General features: G+C 44.8%; 1 protein-coding gene across 1 annotated transcript in view; it reads left to right on the top strand.

Annotated features, from left to right (window-relative positions):
* Positions 1-26,654, top strand: part of LOC124554137 (procollagen-lysine,2-oxoglutarate 5-dioxygenase) — a 465,996-nt gene that overhangs the window by 102,676 nt on the left and 336,666 nt on the right. Inside the window, exons 2-3 of the mRNA XM_047128203.1 lie at positions 5,582-5,670; positions 21,115-21,248. Of these exons, the coding sequence (XP_046984159.1) occupies positions 5,582-5,670; positions 21,115-21,248 (223 nt within the window). The remainder of the gene's footprint in view (positions 1-5,581; positions 5,671-21,114; positions 21,249-26,654) is intronic.

Below are 26,654 nucleotides of genomic sequence, written 5' to 3'. Positions count from 1 at the left end.
TATTCAGGAGAGATCAAGTATTATTGAGAAATTTGGAAATCTGTGGTAAGGTCTTATGGGGCCAAACTTCTGAGGTCATCGGTCCCTGAGCTTGCACACGACCTAACCTAACTTACCCTACGGACGACACACACACCCATGTCCGAGGGAGGAATCGAACCTCCGTAGGGGGGAGCTGCGCGGCTGTGACAAGACTCCCTAGACCGAGCGGGTTTGTGACATTTCACCCACTTGTATGCCATCAGTCTGTTCAATGTGTAGGGACAAACTTTTTCTCTTTTCTAGCTTATCGCTTATTTTTCTTTTTGTTGGATTCCCATCTCTTTGCTTTTGGCCCAAAATACCTGAAATAAATTTCCGGAGTTCATCCCGGAAGTTTGGAATGTGGAGCCTTCTCTGCATACGACACCCTACCGCGCGGCTGTTATTAAGAGATAATAATGGAAAAATAGCACTTTTTGAACAATATCACCATTCGTACTCGACTTAAGGCGCGGTTCTAACTGATTCTCTGTGTACGTACGAGGGGGTGGGTACCCCCCAATAACATTGCCGTGGGCGGAGCTTGTCTAGTACGCGTTTCTTCCGCCAGGCGTGTATAGCGCAACTCATTGCCATTACAGTGCCGCCTGTCATACACTACTGGCCATTAAAATTGCTACACAAAGAAGAAATGCAGATGATAAACGGGTATTCATTGGATACATATATTATACTAGAACTCATAAATATATTATAGTAGAACTCACATGTGATTACAGTTTCACGCAATTTGGGTGCATAGATCCTGAGAAATCAGTACCCATAACAACCACCTCTGGCCGATATAACAGCCTCGATACGCCTGGGCATTGAGTCAAACAGAGCTAGAATGGCGTGTGCAGGTACAGCTGCCCATGCAGCTTCAACACGATACCACAGTTGATCAAGAGTAGTGAGTGATTGGGGTATTGTGACGAGCCAGTTGCTCGGCCACCATTGACCAGACGTTTTCAATTGGTGAGAGATCTGGAGAATGTGCTGGCCAGGGCAGCAGTCGAACATTTTCTGTATCCAGAAAGGCCCGTACAGGACCTGCAAAATGTGGTCGTGCATTATCCTGCTGAAATGTAGGGTTTCGCAGGGATCGAATGAAGGGTAGAGCCACAGGTCGTAACACATCTGAAATGTAACGTCCACTGTTCAAAGTCCCGTCAATGCGAACAACAGGTGACTGAAAGGTGTAACCGATGGCACCCCATACCATCACGCCGGGTGATACGCCAGTATGGCGATGACGAATACGCGTTTCCAATGTGCGTTCACCGCGATGTCGCCAAACACGGATGCGATCTTCATGATGCTGTAAACAGAACCTAGCTTCATCCGAAACAATGACGTTTTCCCATTCGTGCACCCAGGTTCGTCATGGAGTACACCATCGCAGGCGCTCCTGTCTGTGATGCAGCGTCAAGGGTAACCGCAGCCGTGGTCTCCGAGCCGATAGTCTATGCTGCTGCAAACGTAGTCGAACTGTTCGTGCAGATTGTTGTGGTTGTCTTGCAAACGTCCCCATCAGTTGACTCAGGGATCGAGACGTGGCTGCACGATCCGTTACAGCCGTGCGGATAAGATGCCTGTCATCTCGACTGCTAGTGATACGAGGCCAATGGGATCCAAGACGGCGTTCCGTATTATCCTCCTGAACCCATCGATTCCATATTCTGCTAACAGTCATTGGATCTCGACCAACGCGAACAGCAATGTCGCGATACGATAAACCGCAATCGCGATAGGCTATAATCCGACCTTTATCAAAGTCGGAAACGTGATGATACGCATTTCTCCTCATTACACGAGGCATCACAACAACGTTTCACCAGGCAACGCCGATCAATTGCTGTTTGTGTACGAGAAATAGGTTGGAAACCTTATGTCAGCACGTTGTTGGTGTCGCCACCGGCGCCAACCTTGTGTGAATGCTCTGAAAAGCTAATCATTTGCATATCACAGCATATTCTTCCTGTCGGTTAAATTTCGTATCTGTAGCACGTCACCTTCGTGGTGTATTAATTTTAATGGCCAGTAGTGTATCTACCAACACAGTTGAACTTCGACTCCACTCGCTACGAGAGCTGAACATTGTCTGCTTTACTCAAACACAGGTAAACTTCGACTGCTCCCCTGCGCCCTAGCGCAGCTCAAAGATGCGATATAGCTTACATCGCTTCTCGCTCGCAATCGGTTCAGATACCAAAAATTCACATTCCAAAATTATACATGAGACCTATCAAGTGTTACTAGAGGGTATTTACACCATGAATCCTGCAGGCTTTCCATAAATCCGTAAGAGTACGAGGGGGTGGTGATGTGGTCTTGCAAGGCATCCCAGATATGCTCAATAATGTTCAGCCCTGAGGAAGTGGCCCCTGGAGCCACTCTGTAGCAATTCTGGACGTATGGGGTGTCGCATTGTCCAGCTGGAGTTGCCCAAGTCCGTCGGAATGGACGTGAATGGATGCAGGTGATCAGACATGATGCTTACGTACGTGTCACCTGTCCGAGTCGTGTCTAGACGTATCAGGAGCTCCATATTACTCGAACCGCACATGACCCACAACACATTTCATGGGCACTCACATTCTGTAGACGCTTTTTTACCCTGAACTCCGAAACAGTTACCAAAAACTACTTTAAGCAACACCAAAATTTACCAATTTGTCGGTGGAGGACCCCAACACTCCGTTTGTTATGCGATATTCCCTGCTGGGAGATGACGTTCACCGGGGGTTCGCCATACCCACACCCTGCCATCGGATCGCCACATTGTGTGCCGTGATTCGTCACTCCATACAACGTTTTTCCACTGTTGAATCCTCCAATGTTTACGCTTCTTACATCAGGCGAGGCGTGATTTGGCATTGACCGGTGTGATGTGTAGCTTATGAGCAGCCGCTCGACCATGAAATCCAAGTTTTCTCACCTCCCGCCGAATTTCATAGTACTTGCAGTAGATCCTGATGCAGTTTGGAATTCCTGTGTGATGGTCTGGATAGATGTCTGCCTCTTCAATTTTCGGCAGTCTCTGTCAGTCACCAGACGAGGTCGGCCTCTGCCCTTTTCTACTGTACGCGTCCCTTCACGTTCCCACCAGACCAGGGGTTCCCAACAAAATTTTCTCGAGGACCCCTTCATCGAGCATGATTGGTACCTTGTCATATCACAGTATCAAGTGCCTAAAAAAAGCCAAATTAAGTCGTTTTATACGTTTTTTATTTTTGGTACTTAGGAAAAACGTTGACATATTTACACTCCTGGAAATTGAAATAAGAACACCGTTAATTCATTGTCCCAGGAAGGGGAAACTTTATTGACACATTCCTGGGGTCAGATACATCACATGATCACACTGACAGAACCACAGGCACATAGACACAGGCAACAGAGCATGCACAATGTCGGCACTAGTACAGTGTATATCCACCTTTTGCAGCAATGCAGGCTGCTATTCTCCCATGGAGACGATCGTAGAGATGCTGGATGTAGTCCTGTGGAACGGCTTGCCATGCCATTTCCACCTGGCGCCTCAGTTGGACCAGCGTTCGTGCTGGACGTGCAGACCGCGTGAGACGACGCTTCATCCAGTCCCAAACATGCTCAATGGGGGACAGATCCGGAGATCTTGCTGGCCAGGGTAGTTGACTTACACCTTCTAGAGCACGTTGGGTGGCACGGGATACATGCGGACGTGCATTGTCCTGTTGGAACAGCAAGTTCCCTTGCCGGTCTAGGAATGGTAGAACGATGGGTTCGATGACGGTTTGGATGTACCGTGCACTATTCAGTGTCCCCTCGACGATCACCAGTGGTGTACGGCCAGTGTAGGAGATCGCTCCCCACACCATGATGCCGGGTGTTGGCCCTGTGTGCCTCGGTCGTATGCAGTCCTGATTGTGGCGCTCACCTGCACGGCGCCAAACACGCATACGACCATCATTGGCACCAAGGCAGAAGCGACTCTGATCGCTGAAGACGACACGTCTCCATTCGTCCCTCCATTCACGCCTGTCGCGACACCACTGGAGGCGGGCTGCACGATGTTGGGGCGTGAGCGGAAGACGGCCTAACGGTGTGCGGGACCGTAGCCCAGCTTCATGGAGACGGTTGCGAATGGTCCTCGCCGATACCCCAGGAGCAACAGTGTCCCTAATTTGCTGGGAAGTGGCGGTGCGGTCCCCTACGGCACTGCGTAGGATCCTACGGTCTTGGCGTGCATCCGTGCGTCGCTGCGGTCCGGTCCCAGGTCGACGGGCACGTGCACCTTCCGCCGACCACTGGCGACAACATCGATGTACTGTGGAGACCTCACGCCCCACGTGTTGAGCAATTCGGCGGTACGTCCACCCGGCCTCCCGCATGCCCACTATACGCCCTCGCTCAAAGTCCGTCAACTGCACATACGGTTCACGTCCACGCTGTCGCGGCATGCTACCAGTGTTAAAGACTGCGATGGAGCTCCGTATGCCACGGCAAACTGGCTGACACTGACGGCGGCGGTGCACAAATGCTGCGCAGCTAGCGCCATTCGACGGCCAACACCGCGGTTCCTGGTGTGTCCGCTGTGTCGTGCGTGTGATCATTGCTTGTACAGCCCTCTCGCAGTGTCCGGAGCAAGTATGGTGGGTCTGACACACCGGTGTCAATGTGTTCTTTTTTCCATTTCCAGGAGTGTATTATTCAAAAAATATTGAGCGGCCAAAACAAAAAATTTGTTATCATGCGAAATATATTTAATATACTTTTTATTCTAATAGCATCTTGCGCACTCCTGTGGCATAGCTCGGGGACGCCTGGGGGTCCGCGGACCACCTGTTGGGAACCACTGCACTAGGCTATCACATCGGAGTGGACCTAGGGATGTTTAGGAGAGTGGAACTCTCGCGTACAGGTGTATGACACAAGTGACACCCAATCACCTCACCACGTTCGAAGTCCGTTGAGTTCCGCGAAGCGCCCCACTCTGCATTCTCACGACGTCTAATGACTACTGAGGTTGATGATATGGAGTACCTGGCAGTAGATGCTCCTAATATGAGAAACGTATGATTTTGGAGGTGCCCAGATACTTTTAATCACATGGTGTATATGCAGTTAAACTTTAGCATGTGGCATAACGTTTTATTTTATTACTTTCTTACCATTCGCAGACACGTGACAGTTTCTACATATAGCACTGAATGTACCTGCAAAATTACATCGGTATACGTTGTGTAACTGAGCATCTAGACATCATAAATTTGAGACGTGTGGAAAGCTAGCTCTTCTGAAAGTGGAGCGTGTCAGATACTGAACGCATTAACTCGTTTGTGAAGTAATCACTCTTTCGAAGCTGCAGCAGTAGGAGGTTGGATTGTTCAGAGTCAGGGGTGGGCTGATAGGGTACAGGTACGCCCGTAAACTCTGCCTTATACTACACCAGCGAGGAACAAATGCAATTTGGATGTAAATCAGTTGGTGACTCCGCAAATGGTACTTGCCAAAGCATGTTCAGTAAGGTGGTATAGTCTTAGAAATTAACGTTAGCGTATTTTTTTTGTTTCAGATTTTCTGCTGGTCACAGTTGCAACGAACCAGACGGAGGGATACCAGAGGTTTATGAGATCAGCTACCGTCAATCATGTCCCTGTTAAGGTTGGTCGCATCATATGTCATTAATTTGTGACTCACTCATTCGCCAAGTTCCGTAAATCCCATCATGAATGAGAACCTTCACGAATCACTAAAATCCTTACTGCCATCTAACGTTAATCGACTAAATAAGTAAGTTAATAATTTGGAAAACAGCTGCTTCATCACCAATTATATTACGTTGTTTAGATCCTACTGGTAGGTGAATATTTACATTGATCACAGAATTTGGAAACAAACTACACTGCTCAAGACAATTAGGGGATCAGGTGAGATATCATACACAGTAGACATACGGTATCGTAGTTTATTCAGATATCGGTTACAGTTGTAATTTGTGTGTGATACAGTACGATATTTTGCTCTCTCAACTCTGTACTTGAGGTTTACATGGCGTTTACGTAGTGCGAGGCACCGTAGGGCTACCATAATAGTGAAACAATCCATCTCGTTGCCCCCTTATACGGTGTGTGATCACCTCGGACGGCCAGTACAGTTGCACATATGCGTGGCATGGGCAGCATGAGGTTATCAATCAGCTCTTGGGGGATATTTGGCCATTCCTCCGTGAGTGCAATATCCAGTTCTGTAGCCTTTTTGGGAGGTGCCGGTCTGGCTGCCAAGTGCATACCAGACATGCTCTATCGGGGTTAAGTCTGGCGAACAAGCTGACCACTCCATTCGTTCAATTGCCTCAGCTTCAAGCTTGTTGTCCACCAGTGCAGCTCTGTGGCGACGAGCGTTATCGTCCACCAGAGGGAACCCATCTCGTATGGCACCAGCGTAGGGCACAACATAAGGTCGAAGGATCTCGTCTCTATACCTCTGAACGGCACAGAGGTCCGTACATCCGCCAATACTGACTCCTACCCACACCATTCGTCCACCACCGTGATGCGGTGATGTTTCCTGCACGCAAGCAGGATTGTTCCGAGTTCCACGTTCTCTCCAGATCAGGGAGCGACGGTTGTCCGGCTGAACAGAAAATCTTGATTCATTCGTGAACAGCACCCGGCGCCATGCGTTACGACTCCAATCCCGATCTTCCTCCGCCCAGTTTCTGCGGACTAAACGGTGTCGTGGGTTTAATGGGAGACGTACCATAGACATAATTGAAAGAAAACAGCCCTCGGTCACTATTTTTAACGAATTAACCGGGTTTCGACACTGCTAGGAGTGTCTTCCTCAGAATTTAAATCAAAGAGTGGTCTATACCATGGTCACAGAGTTACGACTAAAAACGTATGATACAGAGTCGTCGTGAAACATTGGCAGTACTTATATGTCATTTATAAAATAAATATGCCAAAAGGGCATTAGTCACAAAGAAATTTAAGATATAAAATTGTGATGGTGAGCCAGTAAGGGCTGCTCGTTACTTGCGTGGTTACAGGTTGCAAAACGGACCCAACTGCAACCTGTAACTGCGCAAGTAACGAGCAGCCCTTAGTGGCTCACCATCACAATTTTATATCTTAAATTTCTTTGTGACTAATGCCCTTTTGGCATATTTATTTTATAAATGACATATAAGTACTGCCAATGTTTCACGACGACTCTGTATCATACGTTTTTAGTCGTAACTCTGTGACCATGGTATAGACCACTCTTTGATTTAAATTCTGAGGAAGACACTCCTAGCAGTGTCGAAACCCGGTTAATTCGTGAAAAATAGTGACCGAGGGCTGTTTTCTTTCAATTATAACTCTTCACGGTCTCTGAATGTGCAGCCAAGTAAAAAAAAAAATGCATAGGATAGACCTCTGTGTTGTGTTGATATTGCGCGTCCTGTTGCTGCCAGGAGGGTGCGTTGCAGCTGAGTTGCATTCAACCTCCTGTCTCGACGGGCTGTTAACCAGAGATGACGGTTACCTCTTGCTGATGTTACCCCTGCACGACATTGGCCTTGCCGTCTCTTAACGGTTCCTGTTTTCTGAAATCGCGTCCAAGTCCTGGAAATTACACTTTGGGACACTCCAATAGCTGCAGCCACCTCCCCGTGTGTCTGTCCCGCTTCCAACCGTCCTATGGCTCTCAGTGCCTCAGCTTCGGGTGAGTCACGTCGTTGTTGCATTGCACTACCCGCTCACTACACTATCTGAACCCAGCTGCTTGTCATTCGTTTGGTAGAGTAAACACAACACCAACCCTCTCTGCAGAAAGTTACCGTTATTGCCACCAACTCGGTGACCGTAATGTTGTTGTCTTCACTCCGTAGAACCGACGGAAAGGCGTCGAACCATTTTAGTTTATTCTGCCAATGACAATACTTGTGTGTGTGAAATCTTATAGGACTTAACTGCTAAGGTCAGCAGTCCCTAAGCTTACACACTACTTAACCTAAATTATCCTAAGGGCAAACACACACACACACACACACACACACACACACACACACACACACATGCCCGAGGGAGGACTCGAACCTCCGCCGGGACTAGCCGCACAGTGACAATACTTCAGAACCTAGATATCTCAACTGATCGCCTAATCGTTTTGACCAGTGTACATTGTTCGGAAAAACTTAAGGACTAAAGTAACTAACCGAGCGAGGTGGCGCAGTGGTTAGCACACTGGACGCATTCGGGAGGACGACGGTTCAATCCCGCGTCTGGCCATCCTCTTTTAGGTCTTCCGTGATTTCCCTAAATCACTCCTGGCGAATGCCGGGATGGCTCCTTTCAAAGGGCGCGGCCGACTGCCTTCCCCATCCTTTCCTAATCCGATGAGACCGATGACCTCGCTGTCTGGTCTCCTCCCACACCCAACCCAACTAAAGTAACTTTCGCAGTTAGTGTCACTACCTAGCAGTATAGCTAGATGAAACAAGGAGGACACATTGAAAAAAGTGCTGCAGTGTAATACAGAACTGAAAGAAATATGCAATGAGACCAACAGAAATGTCACTTTCGTTCAGAGACAACAATTACACTGAAGTCGCGGCCATTTTTGATGGTTCCTTGGACATGGTTGTTAATAGCGTGTCAGTCCGGAACCGCGCGACTTCTACGGTCACAGGTTCGAATCCTGCCTCGGGCATGGATGTGTGTGATGTCGTTAGGTTAGTTAGGTTTAAGTAGTTCTAAGTTCTAGGGGACTGATGACCACAGATGTTAAGTCCCATAGTGCTCAGAGCCATTTGAACCATTTTTCAATAAAACAATAAATAATTATTGTCAACGATATAATTTAATATTTGGTAAAAGATTATATCTCAGACAATACCCATGTGAAAAGATAATGAAAGCCGGCCGCGGTGGCCTAGCGGTTCTAGGCGCTCAGTCCGGAACCGCGCGACTGCTACGGTCGCAGGTTCGAATCCTGCCTCGGGCATGGATGTGTGTGATGTCGTTAGGTTAGTTAGGTTTAAGTAGTTCTAAGTTCTAGGGGACTGATGACCGCAGATGTTAAGTCCCATAGTGCTCAGAGCCATTTGAACCAAAGATAATGAAAAATGTCAATCTTTTGTTATCTACGATTTTTGTAGAAAAATCCTTCCTCTTGTTCGAACTGTTGTAGTGATAGGATGTGATTGATGTCTCGTAACACATAGGTTTGTAAAAACTGCATTAAAGTATTGTTTTGTTGCTAACTGATATTTAAAAATGGAACTTATGGGTTATTGAAATGAATCTTCTATGTTTGGAGTTTTATATCATTGTAATTCACGTCCTATATAAAGAGAGATTAGAGCGCGCACGGAGGCTTTCAGACAGTCGTTCTTCCCGCGAACCATACGCGACTGGAACAGGAAAGGGAGGTAATGACAGTGGCACGTAAAGTGCCCTCCGCCACACACCGTTGGGTGGCTTGCGGAGTATAAATGTAGATGTAGATGTAGATCACTACGGACGGCAGCGCATGACCTGCAACGTGATGCCATCCTGGCCACAAGCTTGGTAACGAGTTCCTGTTGCAGGGCGTTGCATTCCTCAACCAGCATTGTTCAGAACTGGTGAGTGGTCGTTGGTGGATGTGGGCGTGTTGCAATACGTCTGCCCAACACATCCCACACATGTTCGGTTAGATCTAAGTACACTACTGGCCATTAAAGGTGCTACACCACCAGCATGACGTGCTACAGACGCGAAATTTAACCGACAGGGAGAAGATACTGTGATATGCAAATGATTAGCTTTTCACAGCATTCACACAAGGTTGGCGCCGGTGGCGACACCTACAACGTGCTGACATGAGGAAAGTTTCCAACCGATTTCTCACACACAAACAGCACTTGACCGGCGTTGCCTGGTGAAACGTTGTTGTGATGCCTCGAGTAAGGAGGAGAAACGCGTACCATCACGTTTCCGACTTTGATAAAGGTCGTATTGTAGCCTTTCGCGATTGCGGTTTATCGTATCGCGACATTGCTGCTCGCGTTGGTCGAGATCCAATGACTGTGTGCAGAATATGGAATCGGTGGGTTCAGGAGGGTAATACGGAATGCCGTCCTGGATCCCAACGGCCTCGTATCACTAGCAGTCGAGATGACAGGCATCTTATCCGCATGGCTGTAACGGATCGTGCAGCCATGTCTCGATCCCTGAGTGAACAGATGGGTACGTTTGGAAGACAACAACCATCTGCACGAACAGTTCGACGACGTTTGCAGCAGCACGGACTATGAGCTTGCAGACCGTGGCTGCGGTTACCTCTGACGATGCATCACAGACAGGAGCGCCTGTCGTGGTGTACTCAACGACGAACCTGGGTGCACGAATGGCAAAAGGTCATTTTTTCGGATGCATCCAGGTTCTGTTTACAGCATCATGATGGTCGCATCCGTGTTTGGCGACATCGCGGTGAACGCACATTGGAAGCGTGTATTCGTCATCGCCATACTGGCGTACCACCCGGTGTGATGGTATGGGGTGCCATTGGTTACACGTCTCGGTCACGTCTTGTTCGCATTGACGGCACTTTGAACAGTGGACGCTACATTTCAGATGTGTTACGACCTGTGGCTCTACCCTTCATTGGATCCCTTGGAAACCCTACATTTCTGCAGGATAATGCACGACCGCCTATTGCAGGTCCTGTACGGACCTTTCTGGATACAGAAAATGTTCGACTGCTGCCCTGGCCAGCACATTCTCTAGATCTCTCACCAAATTAAAACGTCTGGTAAATGGTGGTCGAGTAACTGGCTCGTCACAATACGCCAGTCACTACTCTTGATGATCTGTGGTATCGTGTTGAAGCTGCATGGGCAGCTGTACCTGTATACGCCATCCGAGCTCTGTTTGACTCAATGCCCAGGCGTATCAAGGCCGTTATTACGGCCAGTGGTGGTTGTTCTGGGTACTGATTTCTCAGGATCTATGCACCCAAATTGCGTGAAAACGTAATCACATGTCAGTTCTAGTATAATATATTTGTCCAATGAATATCCGTTTATCATCTGCATTTCTTCTTGGTGTATCATTTTTAATCGCCAGTAGTGTAGTGGGAACTGCCAGACCAGTCCAATTGCCGGATTTCCTCTCGTTCCAAGGGCTCCCCCATCTTCGCTGTTCGATGGGGTCGCGCATTGTCATACATAAATATCAAGTTAGGGCCAATCGCACGCCATATGGGAGGAATACAGCATCATATTGACAGATGAGTAGACCGTGTTCAAAGATTTGGAGGTCAGAACATCCATGCAGCATTATGCCTCCCCCACACAAGGAAAATGGAGCCACCAAAACGATCATGTTCGAGAATGTCCCTACCTGCATTACCTCTCGCCATCAGAACACAGCTATCGAAAATGAACGCTGCTGTGCTTCAGATTTTATGACGTGGGAAGGGCTAATGTTGCATGGGAGTACTGACCAAATCTTTCAGCACGGTACGCTGACGAGTCAGCGTTATTGTGCCACTATACGTTTCTAGCATTTGTAGACTTAGAGAAAGCTTTTGACAATGTTAACTGGAATACTCTCTTTCAAATTCTAAAGGTGGCAGGTATAAAATACAGGGAGCGAAAGGCTATTTACAATTTGTACAGAAATCAGATGGCAGTTATAAGAGTCGAGGGGCATGAAAGGGAAGCAGTGGTTGGGAAAGGAGGGAGACAGGGTTGTAGCCTCTCCCCGATGTTATTCAATCTGTATATTGAGCAAGCAGTAAAGGAAACAAAAGAAAAATTGGGAGTAGGTATTAAAATCCATGGAGAAGAAATAAAAACTTTGAGGTTCGCCGATGACATTGTAATTCTGTCAGAGACAGCAAAGGACTTGGAAGAGCAGTTGAACGGAATGGACAGTGTCTTGAAAGGAGGATATAAGATGAACATCAACAAAAGCAAAACGAGGATAATGGAATGTAGTCAAATTAAATCGGGTGATGCTGAGGGAATTAGATTAGGAAATGAGACACTTAAAGTAGTAAAGGAGTTTTGCTATTTAGGGAGCAAAATAACTGATGATGGTCGAAGTAGAGAGGATATAAAATGTAGACTGGCAATGGCAAGCAAAGCGTTTCTGAAGAAGAGACATTTGTTAACATCGAATATAGATTTAAGTGTCAGGAATTCGTTTCTGAAAGTATTTGTATGGAGTGTAGCCATGTATGGAAGTGAAACATGGACGATAACTAGTTTGGACAAGAAGAGAATAGAAGCTTTCGAAATGTGGTGCTACAGACAGAAGAATGCTGAAGATAAGGTGGGTAGATCACGTAACTAATGAGGAGGTATTGAATAGGATTGGGGAGAAGAGGAGTTTGTGGCACAGTTTGACTAGAAGAAGGGATCGGTTGGTAGGACATGTTTTGAGGCATCAAGGGATCACAAATTTAGCATTGGAGGGCAGCATGGAGGGTAAAAATCGTAGAGGGAGACCAAGAGATGAATACACTAAGCAGATTCAGAGGGATGTAGGTTGCAGTAGGGACTGGGAGATGAAGAAGCTTGCACAGGATAGAGTAGCATGGAGAGCTGCATCAAACCAGTCTCAGGACTGAAGACCACAACAACAACAACATACTCCTTCCCCACTGCGGCGGGTCGGGTCGGTCTCTCACTATCCTTTAACAGTCCACCTACCTAAATAAATTTTAGGCTGTCTGCTCCTTCACTCTGCCATGGTAGCCGAAAAAAGCGGCGTTGACGAAAATTTGACTACATCCCTACCATGCGAAGGCCACGCAACTCCAGTCAGTTATACTATTCTTGCATGACTTGCTTGAAAAAAAGACTAAAATGTTCTTTATGTTGTTTTATTGTCTTTAAAACACAGAAAACAGGTATCGAGACCGTATTTAATATCCCGAAATCAATTACGCAATGTTACTGGTTGTCTGTTACAAGTTCTTACTTAAAAGCAGCATAAGATATTTAGTCCGACCCGATTCTGAGTCTCCACTGCCCCACGACTACTACCCAGTTGACACACTGAGTCGTTCTCTCGGCGTCTTGTAAACGGGTGCTTGCCGTAATGTCTCGTAATCCGCAAGAAACACGCCACGCGGAGTTTATGTACCACATGAAATGTTCACATCCAAATATGTCCTTAAATAAATCATTCACAAGATTTCAACATTCACAAAATACCCAATACTGTAGTCGCTCTTTGTCAACGGTACGAGAACCCATCGCCGGCCGATGTGGCCGAGCGGTTCTAGGCGCTACAGTCTGGAACCGCCCTGCCGCTACGGTCGCAGGTTCGAATCCTGCCTCGGGCATGGATGTGTGTGATGTCCTTAGGTTTTTTTTTTTGGTCATCAGTCTACTGACTGGTTTGATGCGGCCCGCCACAAATTCCTTTCCTGTGCTAACCTCTTCATCTCAGAGTATCACTTGCAACCTACGTCCTCAATTATTTGCTTGACGTCTTCCAATCTCTGTCTTCCTCTACAGTTTTTGCCCTCTACAGCTCCCTCTAGTACCATGGAAGTCATTCCCTCATGTCTTAGCAGATGTCCTATCATCCTGTCCCTTCTCCTTATCAGTGTTTTCCACATATTCCTTTCCTCTCCGATTCTGCGTAGAACCTCCTCATTGCTTACCTTATCAGTCCACCAAATTTTCAACATTCGTCTATAGCACCACATCTCAAATGCTTCGATTCTCTTCTCTTCCGGTTTTCCCACAATCCATGTTTCACTACCATACAATGCTGTACTCCACACATACATCCTCAGAAATTTTTTCCTCAAATTGAGGCCGGTATTTGATATTAGTAGACTTCTCTTGCCCAGAAATGCCTTTTTTGCCATAGCGAGTCTGCTTTTGATGTCCTCCTTGCACCGTCCGTCATTGGTTATTTTACTGCCTAGGTAGCAGAATTCCTTAACTTCTTTGACTTCTTTACCATCAATCCTGATGTTAAGGTTCTCGCTGTTCTCATTTCTACTGCTTCTCATTACTTTCGTCTTTCTCCGCTTTACTCTCAAACCATACTGTGTACTCATTAGACTGTTCATTCCGTTCTGCAGATCATGTAATTCTTCTTCACTTTCACTCAGGATAGCAATGTCATCAGCGAATCGTATCATTGATATCCTTTCACCTTGTATTTCAATTCCACTCCTGAACCTTTCCTTTATTTCCATCATTGCTTCCTCGATGTACAGATTGAAGAGTAGGGGTGAAAGGCTACAGCCTTGTCTTACACCCTTCTTAATACGAGCACTTCGTTCTTGATCGTCCACTCTTATTGTTCCGTCTTGGTTGTTGTACATATTGTATATGACCCGTCTCTCCCTATAGCTTACCCCTACTTTTTTCAGAATCTCGAACAGCTTGCACCATTTTATATTGTCGAACGCTTTTTCCAGGTCGACAAATCCTATGAAAGTGTCTTGATTTTTCTTTAGCCTTGCTTCCATTATTAGCCTTAACGTCAGAATTGCCTCTCTCGTCCCTTTACTTTTCCTTAGGTTAGTTAGGTTTAAGTAGTTCTGAGTCTAGGGGACAGATGACCTCAGATGTTTAAGTCCCATAGTGCTCAGAGCCATTTTTCAACCCCTCCATGAAAAACACGACCACACCATAAGACCACCGCTCCGAATTTTACTGTTGGCACTACACACGCTCGCAGATGACGTTCACCGGGCATTGGCTATACCTACACCCTGCCATCGTTTTTCCATTGTTCAGTCGTCCATTGTTTACGTTCCTTACATCAAGCGAGGCATCGTTTTGGCATTTACCGGTGTGATGTGTGACTTATGAGGTGCTGCTCAACAATGAAATCCAAGTTCTCTCACCTCCCGCCTAACTGTCATAGTACTTCTAGTGGATCCTCATGCAGTTTAAAAAAGAATTCCTGTGTGATGGTCTGGATAGATGTCTGCGTATTACACATTACGACCTTCTTCAACGGTCGGCGCTGTTCCCTTTTGTGCTGTACGTGTCCCTTCACATTTCCACTCCACTATCGCATCGGAAGCAGTGGACCTAGGGATGTTTAGGAATGTGGAAATGTCGCGTACAGACGTATGACACAAGTGACACCCAATCACCTGACCACGCTTGAAGTCCGTGAGTTCGGCGGAGCGCCCCATTCTGCTCTCTCAGGATGTCTGATGACTACTGAGGTCGCTGATATGGAGTACCTGGCAGTAGGTGGCAGCACAATGCACCTTACATGAAAAACTTGTGTTTTTGGGGGTGTCCGGATACTTTGATTGCATAGTGCAGGTTGATTGGTTTGCTGGGGCAATGGGACCAAACAGCGAAGTCATCGGTCGCATCGGATTAAGGAAGGAAAGAGAAGGAAGTCGGCCGTGCACTTTCAAAGGAAACATCCCGGCATTTGCCTAGAGCGATTTAGGGGAGCAATAGAAACCTAAATTAGGATGGCGGGACGTGGGTTTGAACCGTCGTCCTTCCGAAGTAGAGAGAGAGTCTTATCATCAGCAACAGAGACAGTTAAGTAGTAAAAGAACTGGCCAGTAAGTGTAAGAATTCCAAGGTCGTTAGAAAGGCCCCTGCGTGATGTTCGATTATCTGCTTCACAGTGTTTGCAGAATTGATAGTGCAATTTTGACGTGACAGACCAGAAGTGCTATTGAAAAATTTGTTTTTAGATTTAGAAGCCCATGAAGATGTAGAAGCTGAGGAGGTGCGATTGCTTGTCATCGGAGCTTGAGCGTCAGGTGGGCGATGGAGCCAGCTAAACCATACGCGTTTATTAGGCCGGTATTACACTATCAAATTTCTTTGTCAAAGATTTGATCAAAGATGTGATCCAATATTCAGTCCAATATATTTGACAAAGATCTTTGACGTAGCGCTACAAGGGGTATTACACTGTCATCAAATTTTTCGTCAAAGTTCAAGATGGCTGACAACAACTTGTTATTAACCGCAGCAGTTCTACGTACTCCAATTGCATTGTGTGCACATGCGGAAAAGAAGTGGGGGGAGAAAATGGAATCATACATACGAGGTTGACAGTCTTAAAAGTCCTGGGATTACAACTTGATAATAAATTCAGTTGGGAGGAGCACACCACAGAACTGCAGAAACGCCTTAACAAATCTGTATTTGCAATTCGAGTGTTAGCAGACATAGGCAACATAAAAATGAAAAAAGCTTGCATACTTTCATTCCATAATGTCATATGGGATAATATTTTGGGGTAAATCTTGAAGTCAAACAAAAGTTTTCAAGGTCCAAAAGCGTGTGATACGTATTATTTGTGGAGTAAATTCACGGACCTCCTGCAGAAACCTCTTCAAAGAACTGGGTACTTCAGATTCTTGCATTGGTACTGGGGGAAAATAAGAAAGAAAATGAAACTGTTGGCGGGCCAGAAGTACAGTGAGACTGTCGTTTGGACGTACGAGATTTGCAGTTAGCTTTTTTGTTTTGTATTTCATGCCTAGATACTTCCGTAGAGATATTGTTGCATGTGGATCATTGTATGTAATGATTATTACAATACATGCAACGATATGTTTGTACAGTTATCTAGGCATGAGAAACAAACAAAAAAAAACTGTAACTCTCGTAGGCCCAAATGACAGAGTCTCACTATACTTCCGGCTCGCAGGTTAACTACTGCCTCTCAGTATATTTACTTCTTAATAAAATTTGTCGTAAATAATATATCTCTTTTTCCAACAAACAACTCAGTTCATACATACAATACCAGGAACAAAAATGATCTGCACAAGGACTTAAAAACACTTACTTTAGTTCAAAAAGGGGTCCACTACTCAGGAACACTCATCTTCAATAATTTGCCAGGAAACATAAAAAATTTAGTTAGAAATAAAGATCAGTTTAAAAGGAGCCTGAAAGACTTACTACTGGCCAACTCCTTCTACTCCATTGGCGAAATTTTTAATAGAAACAAATGATGTATTTATTCATACTATTAGTATTTTTATTTCAGCTTAAAAAAAATCGACATGTTCCACATCCACGAGGATCTCCTCAGCACGGATCTATGGAACGAAAAACTAATCTAATCTGGGTGAAGCCGTGGGTTTTACGACGACACGATAAAAGCATTCAACAAAACTTGTTACGTGAGCTTACAGTGGAAGACGTCAAGTCGTACATCAATTACTTAAGAATGGATGAGCATACATTTCTGTATGTGCTCAATGAAGTGTATCCTCATATCACAAAGCACAATTTTCACTTAAGAACTGCTACATCTTCAGAAGACAGGCTCATTATAACACTCCGACTCCTTGCTACAGGAGAGGGTTATGTTATGTTAGGTTAGGTTAGGTTAGGTCAGGTTAAGTCTCCAATCTTCTTAATCTATTTTTTATTCAGGGTGCCTCACGTTGTAAAGCGCCTCATAAGCTTCAGACATCTCTATTAATTCTGTAGTTGTCGGCACACACCAATTGTATTTACCGGCAATGGTTATAAAAACACTACAGACGACAGAACGCTGCAGCGATGCTAGCGCTCCGCGTGGTAACATATCGCATTGCAGTGAACAGAAGACAAGCGATTTCTTTGATCAAATATACGGCCTCGGCCTAGATTTGATCAAATATTGGACGACATTTGTCAAAGATCCCTATTACACTATCAAATATCTTTGACAAAGATATTGGACAAAGATATTGGACAAAGAAATTTGATAGTGTAATACCGGCCTTATTCACACGCGTCCGTGACATAATTCACGCCGTCATCGTAGACCACTGCGTGTTGAATGGGGCTGGTTACACGACGCCTTTACGCATTTGCTTGCCCGAAGACTTCTGCGTTCTCGCGGCGCAAACGCGCTCAGGTGCATTTCATGGGAGTGTTTTTCACGCCGGGCACTGGTAACACGTGCGGGTAACGCGCGTTGCGTTTTTATGATCTGTCAGGGGGTAGCTGCCTTCTAGGAAGCAGCCCAGGATCTACGATACTTCACAACCGGGGCAAAATTTGATAGTGCCCCCCCCCCCTCCCACTCGAGTGTTTGAGATCGGACGTCAAACATTAAAAAAAAAACGAAAAAAAAAGGTTTTTCAAAAATATGTTCATTTTGTAGGGCCCGCCTTTCCGAAGCGTTTCACATATACACTACTGGCCATTAAAATTGCTACACCACGAAGATGACGTGCTACAGATGCGAAACTTAACCGACAGGAAGAAGATGCTGTGATATGCAAATGATTAGCTTTTCAGAGCATTCACACAAAGTTGGCGCCGGTGGCGCACCTACAACGTGCTGACATGAGGAAAGTTTCCAACCGATTTCTCATACACAAACAGCAGTTGACCGGCGTTGCCTGGTGAAACGTTGTTGTGATGCCTCGTGTAAGGAGGAGAAATGCGTACCATCACGTTTCCGACTTTTATAAAGGTCGGATTGTAGCCTATCGCGATTGCGGTTTATCGTATCGTGACATTGCTGCTCGCGTTGGTCGAGATCCAATGACTGTTAGCAGAATATGGAATAGGTGGGTTGCAGAATATAGAATAGGTGGGTTCAGGAGGGTAATACGGAACGCCGTGCTGGATCCCAACGGCCTCGTATCACTAGCAGTCGAGATGACAGGCATCTTGTCCGCATGGCTGTAACTCATCGTGCAGCCACGTCTCGATCCCTGAATCAACAGATGGGGACGTTTGCAAGACAACAACAACAATCTGCACGAACAGTTCGACGACGTTTGCAGCAGCACGGACTATCAGCTCGGAGACCGTGACTGCGGTTACCCTTGACGCTACATCACAGACAGGAGCGCCTGCGATGGTGTACTCGACGACGAACCTGGGTGCACGAATGGCAAAACGTCATTGTTTCGGATGAATCCAGGTTCTGTTTACAGCATCACGGTGGTCGCATCCGTGTTTGGCGACATCGCGATGAACGCACATTGGAAGCGTGTATTTGTCATCGCCATACTGAACATAAATGGTTCAAATGGCTCTGAGCACTATGGGACTCAACTGCTGTGGTCATAAGTCCCCTAGAACCTAACTAACCTAAGGACATCACACACATCCATGCCCGAGGCAGGATTCGAACCTGCGACCGTAGCGGTCGTGCGGTTCCAGACTGTAGCGCCTTTAACCGCTCGGCCACTCCGGCCGGCCCATACTGAACAGTGGACGTTACATTTCAGATGTTTTACGACCCGTGGCTCTAATTCGATCCCTGCGGAACACTACATTTCAGCAGGATAATGCACGACCGCATGTTGCACGTGCTCTACGAGCCTTTCTGGGTACAGAAAATGTTCGACTACTGCCCTGGCCAGCACATTCTCCACATCTCTCACCAATTGAAAACGTCTGGTCAATGGTGGCCGAGCAATTGGCTCGTCACTATATGCCAGTCACTACTCTTGATGAACCGCGGTATCGTGTTGAAGCTGCATGGGCAGCTGTACATGTACACACCATCCGAGCTCTGTTTGACTCAATGCCCAGGCGTATCAAGGCCGTTGTTACGGCCAGAGGTGGTTGTTCTGTGTACTGTTTTCTCACGATTTATGCACCGAAAATGCGTGAAAATGTAATCACATGTCAGTTCTAGTATAATATATTTGTCCATATCATCTGCATTTATTTTTGGTGTAGCAATTTTAATGACCAGTAGTGTATAAAAGGTGTATAAGGAAATGCAAGACATATTCTTCTGTCACACGTCACTTCATTTCGCTCTGTGGAAATCAAACGTGAATATTTTGCAATGAAAGCCATCAAACCTATATTCAAGACAGTGGAAATTGCAATGCCTTCTGGTGCCTCTCCTACTCCCAGTCAGCCGGTTTGACACCACACCCCCGTTAAAAATACTTGGAGTTAACATGGGTGGGATTATTTGTGACCAGGAAAATAAGAACTCTTTAGAAAATTTGCACTTTTTATTGCCTATTAGCTAATGACTTTCTCTTTTCTGTGATATAAAATTGCCCGCATCTCGTGGTCGTGCGGAAGCGTTCTCGCTTCCCACGCCCGGGTTCCCGGGTTCGATTCCCGGCGGGGTCAGGGATTTTCTCTGCCTCGTGATGGCTGGGTGTTGTGTGATGTCCTTAGGTTAGTTAGGTTTAAGTAGTTCTAAGTTCTAGGGGACTGATGACCATAGATGTTAAGTCCCATAGTGCTCAGAGCCATTTGAACCATTTTTTTGATATAAAATTAAGTATATTGTTGTTGTTGTTGTGGTGTTCAGTCCTGAGACTGGTTTGATGCAGCTCTCCATGCTACTCTGTCCTGTGCAAGCTTCTTCATCTCCCAGTACCTACTGCAACCTACATCATTCTGAATCTGCTTAGTGTATTCATCTCTTGGTCTCCCTCTACGATTTTTACCCTCCACGCTGCCCTCCAGTACTATATTGGTGATCCCTTGATGCCTCAGAACATGTCCTACCAACCGGTCCCTTCTTCTTGTCAAGTTGTGCCACAAACTCCTCTTCTCCCCAATTCTATTCAATACCTCCTCATTAGTTATGTGATCTACCCATCTAATCTTCAGCATTCTTCTGTAGCACTTTATTTCGAAAGCTTCTATTCTCTTCTTGTCTAAACTATTTATCGTCCATCCCTCTTCAACTGAACTGTGTACTGTTGCATTCATTATCGCACTACCTACAGGCTCAGAGAAGTTCAAACACATTTCATCATTCAACAGCCCCTCAGTATCCCACTTATTTCGATTTTGCTTCTTCCTGACGAGTCTCTTAAGCGTCAGTTGTCATTATTAAAATTTACTAGGTTGATAATGAGTCGAAAATGTTAATGATAGCATTTGAGTTTCCTGAGGCTGACATACGTACTGAAAAAATTTAAGAACATTTCAGTGGTAAAACTGGTCAGCATGGTGATGTTGGACTGATTAATAGATAGATAAATAGATTGATTGGTTGATGGCGATATTGATTGGTTAATTGAGTGGATGACTGAGTGAAATTTTGAAGGTTAGATTGATTGATTGAAAAATGATTGAGAGTCGCATTCATTTGTTAATCGAAACTGATACATTAAGTGCACTCGAGACAGTTAATTTACTTAGATTAAATAACAAATGCAATTCTCTTTTTGCAGGTGCTAGGTATGGGCCAGGCGTGGAAAGGGGGCAACATGAACTATGCTGGCGGAGGCTTCAAGGTGAACCTGCTGCGGGAGGAGCTCGAACAGCACAAGGATGACCCCGACAAGGTCATCATGTTCACTGACAGGTGAGCACCGTGGGTGAGGACAGGCCAAAAAACTACCGGCTGCCCCCTGTGTGGGAAAGCATTCAGAGCTAAGTGAGCATGGGACCCCTAACGACCATATATCCTGGAGATAGTGTGCAGGTAACATGAGGTGAAGTGGAAGTGTGGAAGTTGAAATGGAAGTATGGTGGTTGAATGGAAGGGCGCTACTAGACGTGAAAAGATGGAAGATTAGCCAGATAAAACGAGGTGAATAACAGCTCGCATCAGAGTGTATTAGCGACCATTTACCATTTTTCACACACTTCTCAACGATTCTCAGAAAATGGGTGGCGATGCAGACTCGTTCTAAGAGTCCAATCTGTTGTTTTAATCCCACAAAGACAAAATTAGCTCTCTGTTAGGCAGGATTGGATGCTGATAGATCTCGAAGGAGATCACACTTGAACCACTGCCACAGTTCATCATTAAGAGGTCCAGGGGGCTGTTTTGAGACCCAGGAAAGCTCCACTGAAGACCAGTAGAGAATCGATTAAGGGTAACCACTCCATAAACAGACTGATATCTGGCCTTAATTGACTCTTACAATGCTAGGAGGACAGTGGTCTGCAGAGCTCTCTTATATGCAATGCCTTGATGAGTGTGTTATTAGAGGTTGAATTTCATATACATGACTGGAAATCCTTCTGTACACATTGCACAGCACCATCCAAGGTCGTTTAAGTAGTTTCTGCCTCTGTATGAGAATTCTATGTCTGCCTTCGTTGGGTCAAACAGAAAATAACAAATAAGTGGGAAGGAGGGAATAAGAAAGGTAGGAGAAGGTAGGGGAGGAAGGAAGGGTCAACAGAAAGAGGAAGGGGCAATTTGAGAAGGGAGGAATTGGGAGTGGAGAAGGGTGGAAGTAGAAGTGGACAAGGATGGATGAAGAAGTAGAAGGCTAGTAACTGAAGTAGAAGTGTGGCAGTTGAAGTGGATAAATGGAAGCTGAAGGTGGGCTGGAAGTGTAGAAATTGAAGTGGAAAGATGGAATTTGAAGTGAGAGGGTAGATGTAGAAGTGGATGGGCAGAAGTACAAGTGGAAAGTGAAGTGTAAGAGTAAAGAAAGGAGGCAGAAAGTAGACAATAGAGATGGGAGCAAAAAAGGCTAGCAAAGAAAGAAGGGGGCAACAGGATGGACATAGAGAGATGAAAGCAGGGTAGTGAGTGGAATGAAAGGAGAAAGTAGGGAAGTTAGTAGACTGAAACATGAAATCAAAGAAGGAATAAGCACGCAAATGAGTAGAACGATAGAAGGAAGCAGACAAGTTAGTAGAATGAAAGAAGGAATCAATTAAGTGAATAGAATGAAAGAACGAAGCTGGAAATGAGGAGAATAAAAGGAAGGAAGCAAGTAAGTGGGGAGAATTAAGGAAGAGAGCAGTGTTGTGATAAGGATGAAATATTGACGTAAGAAAGAGCACAGGGATGAAACGAAAGGGAAGTGGACAGGTAAATGAGAAGAGTGGGGGAAGAAGTGGAAGAAAGAGTGGAGACAGGGTAGGGTAGATTAAGAACAGAATTAAAGAAATGAGGACAGCTTATAACACTACCGTCTGCTACAGCTATACCATAACCTTAAAGTTGGAGGCGGGTCGTGAAATAAAACTATCTTGTTAAAGCAATTATGGTACAAAGCAATAGAACAGTGTTACCCTCCGAGAGGAATTTTGTTGTGTTGACCGCGTTGTACCTAACGGAGGTAGCTTCACGGAAGTGAAAGTCAGAATTACGTAAATATTCAAATAATAACAAACAATAATTTACTTAAAAAAATGGTTCAAATGGCTCTGAGCACTATGGGACTCAACTGCTGTGGTCATAAGTCCCCTAGAACTTAGAACTACTTAAACCTAACTAACCTAAGGACAGCACACAACACCCAGCCATCACGAGGCAGAGAAAAAATAATTTACTTATCCACACGGTTCAAATAATAAAGAAAACGGTCCTAATTAGGCGTGAGGATGATTAACATTCTTGTTTAAGAAAGTAGGTATGAGTAACTTTAACGGACAAACACAGCCGATATTTTGCCACACACCAGTGCAATGAACTCTGACACCTGCATGTATTAACGTTACGTTTGGAGTTGACAGCTAGAGCGGAACAAACTATTTGCATAAATATAACAGATAACGATACAGACAATGTAAGCTTTCACGGCCGGTATTGTCTTCACTTAAAACTTCCGGGCTGATAGGCCGTGGTCGAAGTATAAAACTCTCTCCTGACGTTTCGTCTCCGACTGCGGGATACATCCTCGGAGAGACAGTCTCCTCAGGAGACAGTTTTATACTTCGACCACAGCCTATCAGCCCGGATGTTTTAAGTGAAGATAACGATACACACTACTGTCTTCAGGGCTTAGTCAAACTGAGTGGTTTCAATAATACTACTATTACAGTGCACTTTAGAATAAAAATTTGGACATAGGTTCAATATTACTTTTCAAACATGTTCCTATCTGACAAGAAATATAGATATGGTGTACAGAAAAATTAGTTATTGTGCATAGATTAAGTGTCTCACTACTAAACAACTTTTTATTCAGAAAGAAAATTAAATGGAATTCACTAACAGATTATTTCTCACTGTCTTTTGAATAAAGAAGTTACTGTTTTCATAGATAGTTGTCTTTCTATTAATCGTTATCTAGCTTGGGCATAATAGACAAACTGTGGATCCTGTTACACTATTACTATGCACTTCTCATAGACAAGAGGAATCCAATATTGTACAGAATTTCACTTGAATAGCAAGAGTAATTAAAACTTTCTATAATTAAGTAACTTTGTGCATTTAAACTACTTTCAGTGGAGGGGGGGCCCTTAACCTTGACCACTGTAGCAGAGCAAACTAAACACACTTTCAATACGCTAGAGAAACAAGTACTTAGCAAGTATGAACATATAACTATCAACAGTTGCAGTTCTGAACTTTTAATGCAGTGAAACACAAATTTGAAATATTTGTAAGATCCTTTCAACAAACAATAGTAATTTTAGCACACTCTATTGCCATGTTAATTGTAATATGCCTTCAATAAAGTTGTTGTTGTTGTTGTCTTCAGTCCTGAGACTGGTTTGATGCAGCTCTCCATGCTACTCTATCCTGTGCAAGCTTCTTCGTCTCCCAGTACCTACTGCAACCTACATCCTTCTGAATCTGCTTAGTGTATTCATCTCTTGGTCTCCCTCTACGATTTTTACCCTCCACGCTGCCCTCCAACGCTAAATTTGTGATCCCTTGATGCCTCAGAACATGTCCTACCAACCGATCCCTTCTACTAGTCAAGTTGTGACACAAACTTCTCTTCTCCCCAATTCTATTCAATACCTCCTCATTAGTTGTGTGATCTACCCATCTAATATTCAACATTCTTCTGTAGCACCACATTTCGAAAGCTTCTATTCTCTTCCTGTCCAAACTATTTATCGTCCACGTTTCACTTCCATACATGGCTACACTCCATACAAATACTTTCAGAAACGACTTCCTGACACTTAAATCTATACTCGATGTTAACAAATTTCTCTTCTTCCGAAACGCTTTCCTTGTCATTGCGAGTCTACATTTTATATCTTCTCTATTTCGACCATCATCAGTTATTTTGCTTCCCAAGTAGCAAAACTCATTTACTACTTTAATTGTCTCATTTCTTAATCTAATTCCCTCAGCATCACCCGACTTAATTCGACTACATTCCATGATCCTCGTTTTGGTTTTGTTGATGTTCATCTTATATCCTGCTTTCAAAACACTGTCCATTCCGTTCAACTTCTCTTCCAAGTCCTTTGCTGTGTCTGACAGAATTACAATGTCATCGGCGAACCTCAAAGTTTTTATTTCTTCTCCATGGATTTTAATACCTACTTCGAATTTTTCTTTTGTTTCCTTTACTGCTTGCTCAATATACAGATTGAATAACATTGGGGAGAGGCTACAACCCTGTCTCACTCCCTTCCCAACCACTGCTTCCCTCGACTGCCATCTGGTTTCTGTACAAATTGTAAATAGCCTTTCGCTCCCTGTATTTTACCCTTACCATCTTTAGAGTTTGAAAGACAGTATTCCAGTCAACATTGTCAAAAGCTTTCTCTAAGTCTACAAATGCTAGAAACGTAGGTTTGCCTTTCCTTAATGTTTCTTCTAAGGTAAGTCGTAGGGTCAGTATTGCCTCACGTGTTCCAACATTTCTATGGAATCCAAACTGATCTTCCCCGAGGTCGACTTCTACCAGTTTTTCCATTCACCTGTAAAGAATTCGCGTTAATATTTTGCAGCTGTGACTTATTAAACTGATAGTTCGGTAATTTTCACATCTGTCAACACCTGCTTTCTTTGGGATTAAGGACAGTCTTTGGGATAAAGGACACTCGGTAAATACTTTAGCGTGTGAGGGGCCCTAAGTGGATGTGTGACAGAGGATAAATGACGGTAGGTACAAGAGTTCAATCAAATTTTATCTTATATTTGGGTACACTGTAACACCCTATGAGCTGATCCTTCACTGTACATTACAGTGATTGCGCAATGTGGTAGCGCGTGCATGTTGGTAGGTGGATTTGCAGGTAGAATTGCCGGACTCTGTCATGTCTTGGTGGCGATGATAGATACCAATTTCAGAATAGTTCCAGCTCTTTATCCATCCATCCGAGGCATTGGAGAGCGTCAGGAAAAGCCTGTCTCGGAACCAGCACAATACACAACTTTTACATGAGCAGTTGATAGTTTGGTAGCTCGTCCCCGACTGACTCTCGGTTCCACCTTTCTAACTGTGCCCACCACATTTTGCGCGCGCTATACAGTTCCGTTCCCGAGGGGAAGCACAACACTTTAAATAACTAAGAACCCTAAGTGAAGGTCAGCAGTTTACATAACAGCGACCAAACATATTAAATAGAATATTTGCATATATTGGTAGTTCTACACAAAATTATTCACACAGAAATTACAGTCATATACAGTAAGTACAGTAAGCATCAAGCGACCACCAATTTAGTATTGGAGGGCAGCGTGGAGGGTAATAATCGTAGAGGGAGACCACGAGATGAATACACTAAGCAGATTCAGATGGATGTAGGCTGCAGTAGGTACTGGGAGATAAAGGAGCTTGCACAGGATAGAGTAGCATGGAGAGCTGCATCAAACCAGTCTCAGGACTGAAGACCACAACAACAACAACACAGTAAGTTTTGTCTCCCTCCAATTGAGACAGTTTAAATGACACATATACTACAATGCACAGAATCAAACCATGACATCAAAGTTTTTACAAAGAAAGGAGTACTACAGTTTTGTGTTATCGATTCAATCAAACAACATTTACAGAAGCTCAACGATGTAACATTAAATAGAACAAAAATAAATCAGCAGAGCTTTAGA

The sequence above is a fragment of the Schistocerca americana genome, chromosome 11 (genome assembly GCF_021461395.2).
Source record: "Schistocerca americana isolate TAMUIC-IGC-003095 chromosome 11, iqSchAmer2.1, whole genome shotgun sequence".
Classification (NCBI taxonomy): Eukaryota; Metazoa; Arthropoda; class Insecta; order Orthoptera; family Acrididae; genus Schistocerca; species Schistocerca americana.
The sequence above is the reverse complement of the archived record's forward strand: the minus strand, read 5'-3'. Positions and strand labels throughout refer to the sequence as shown.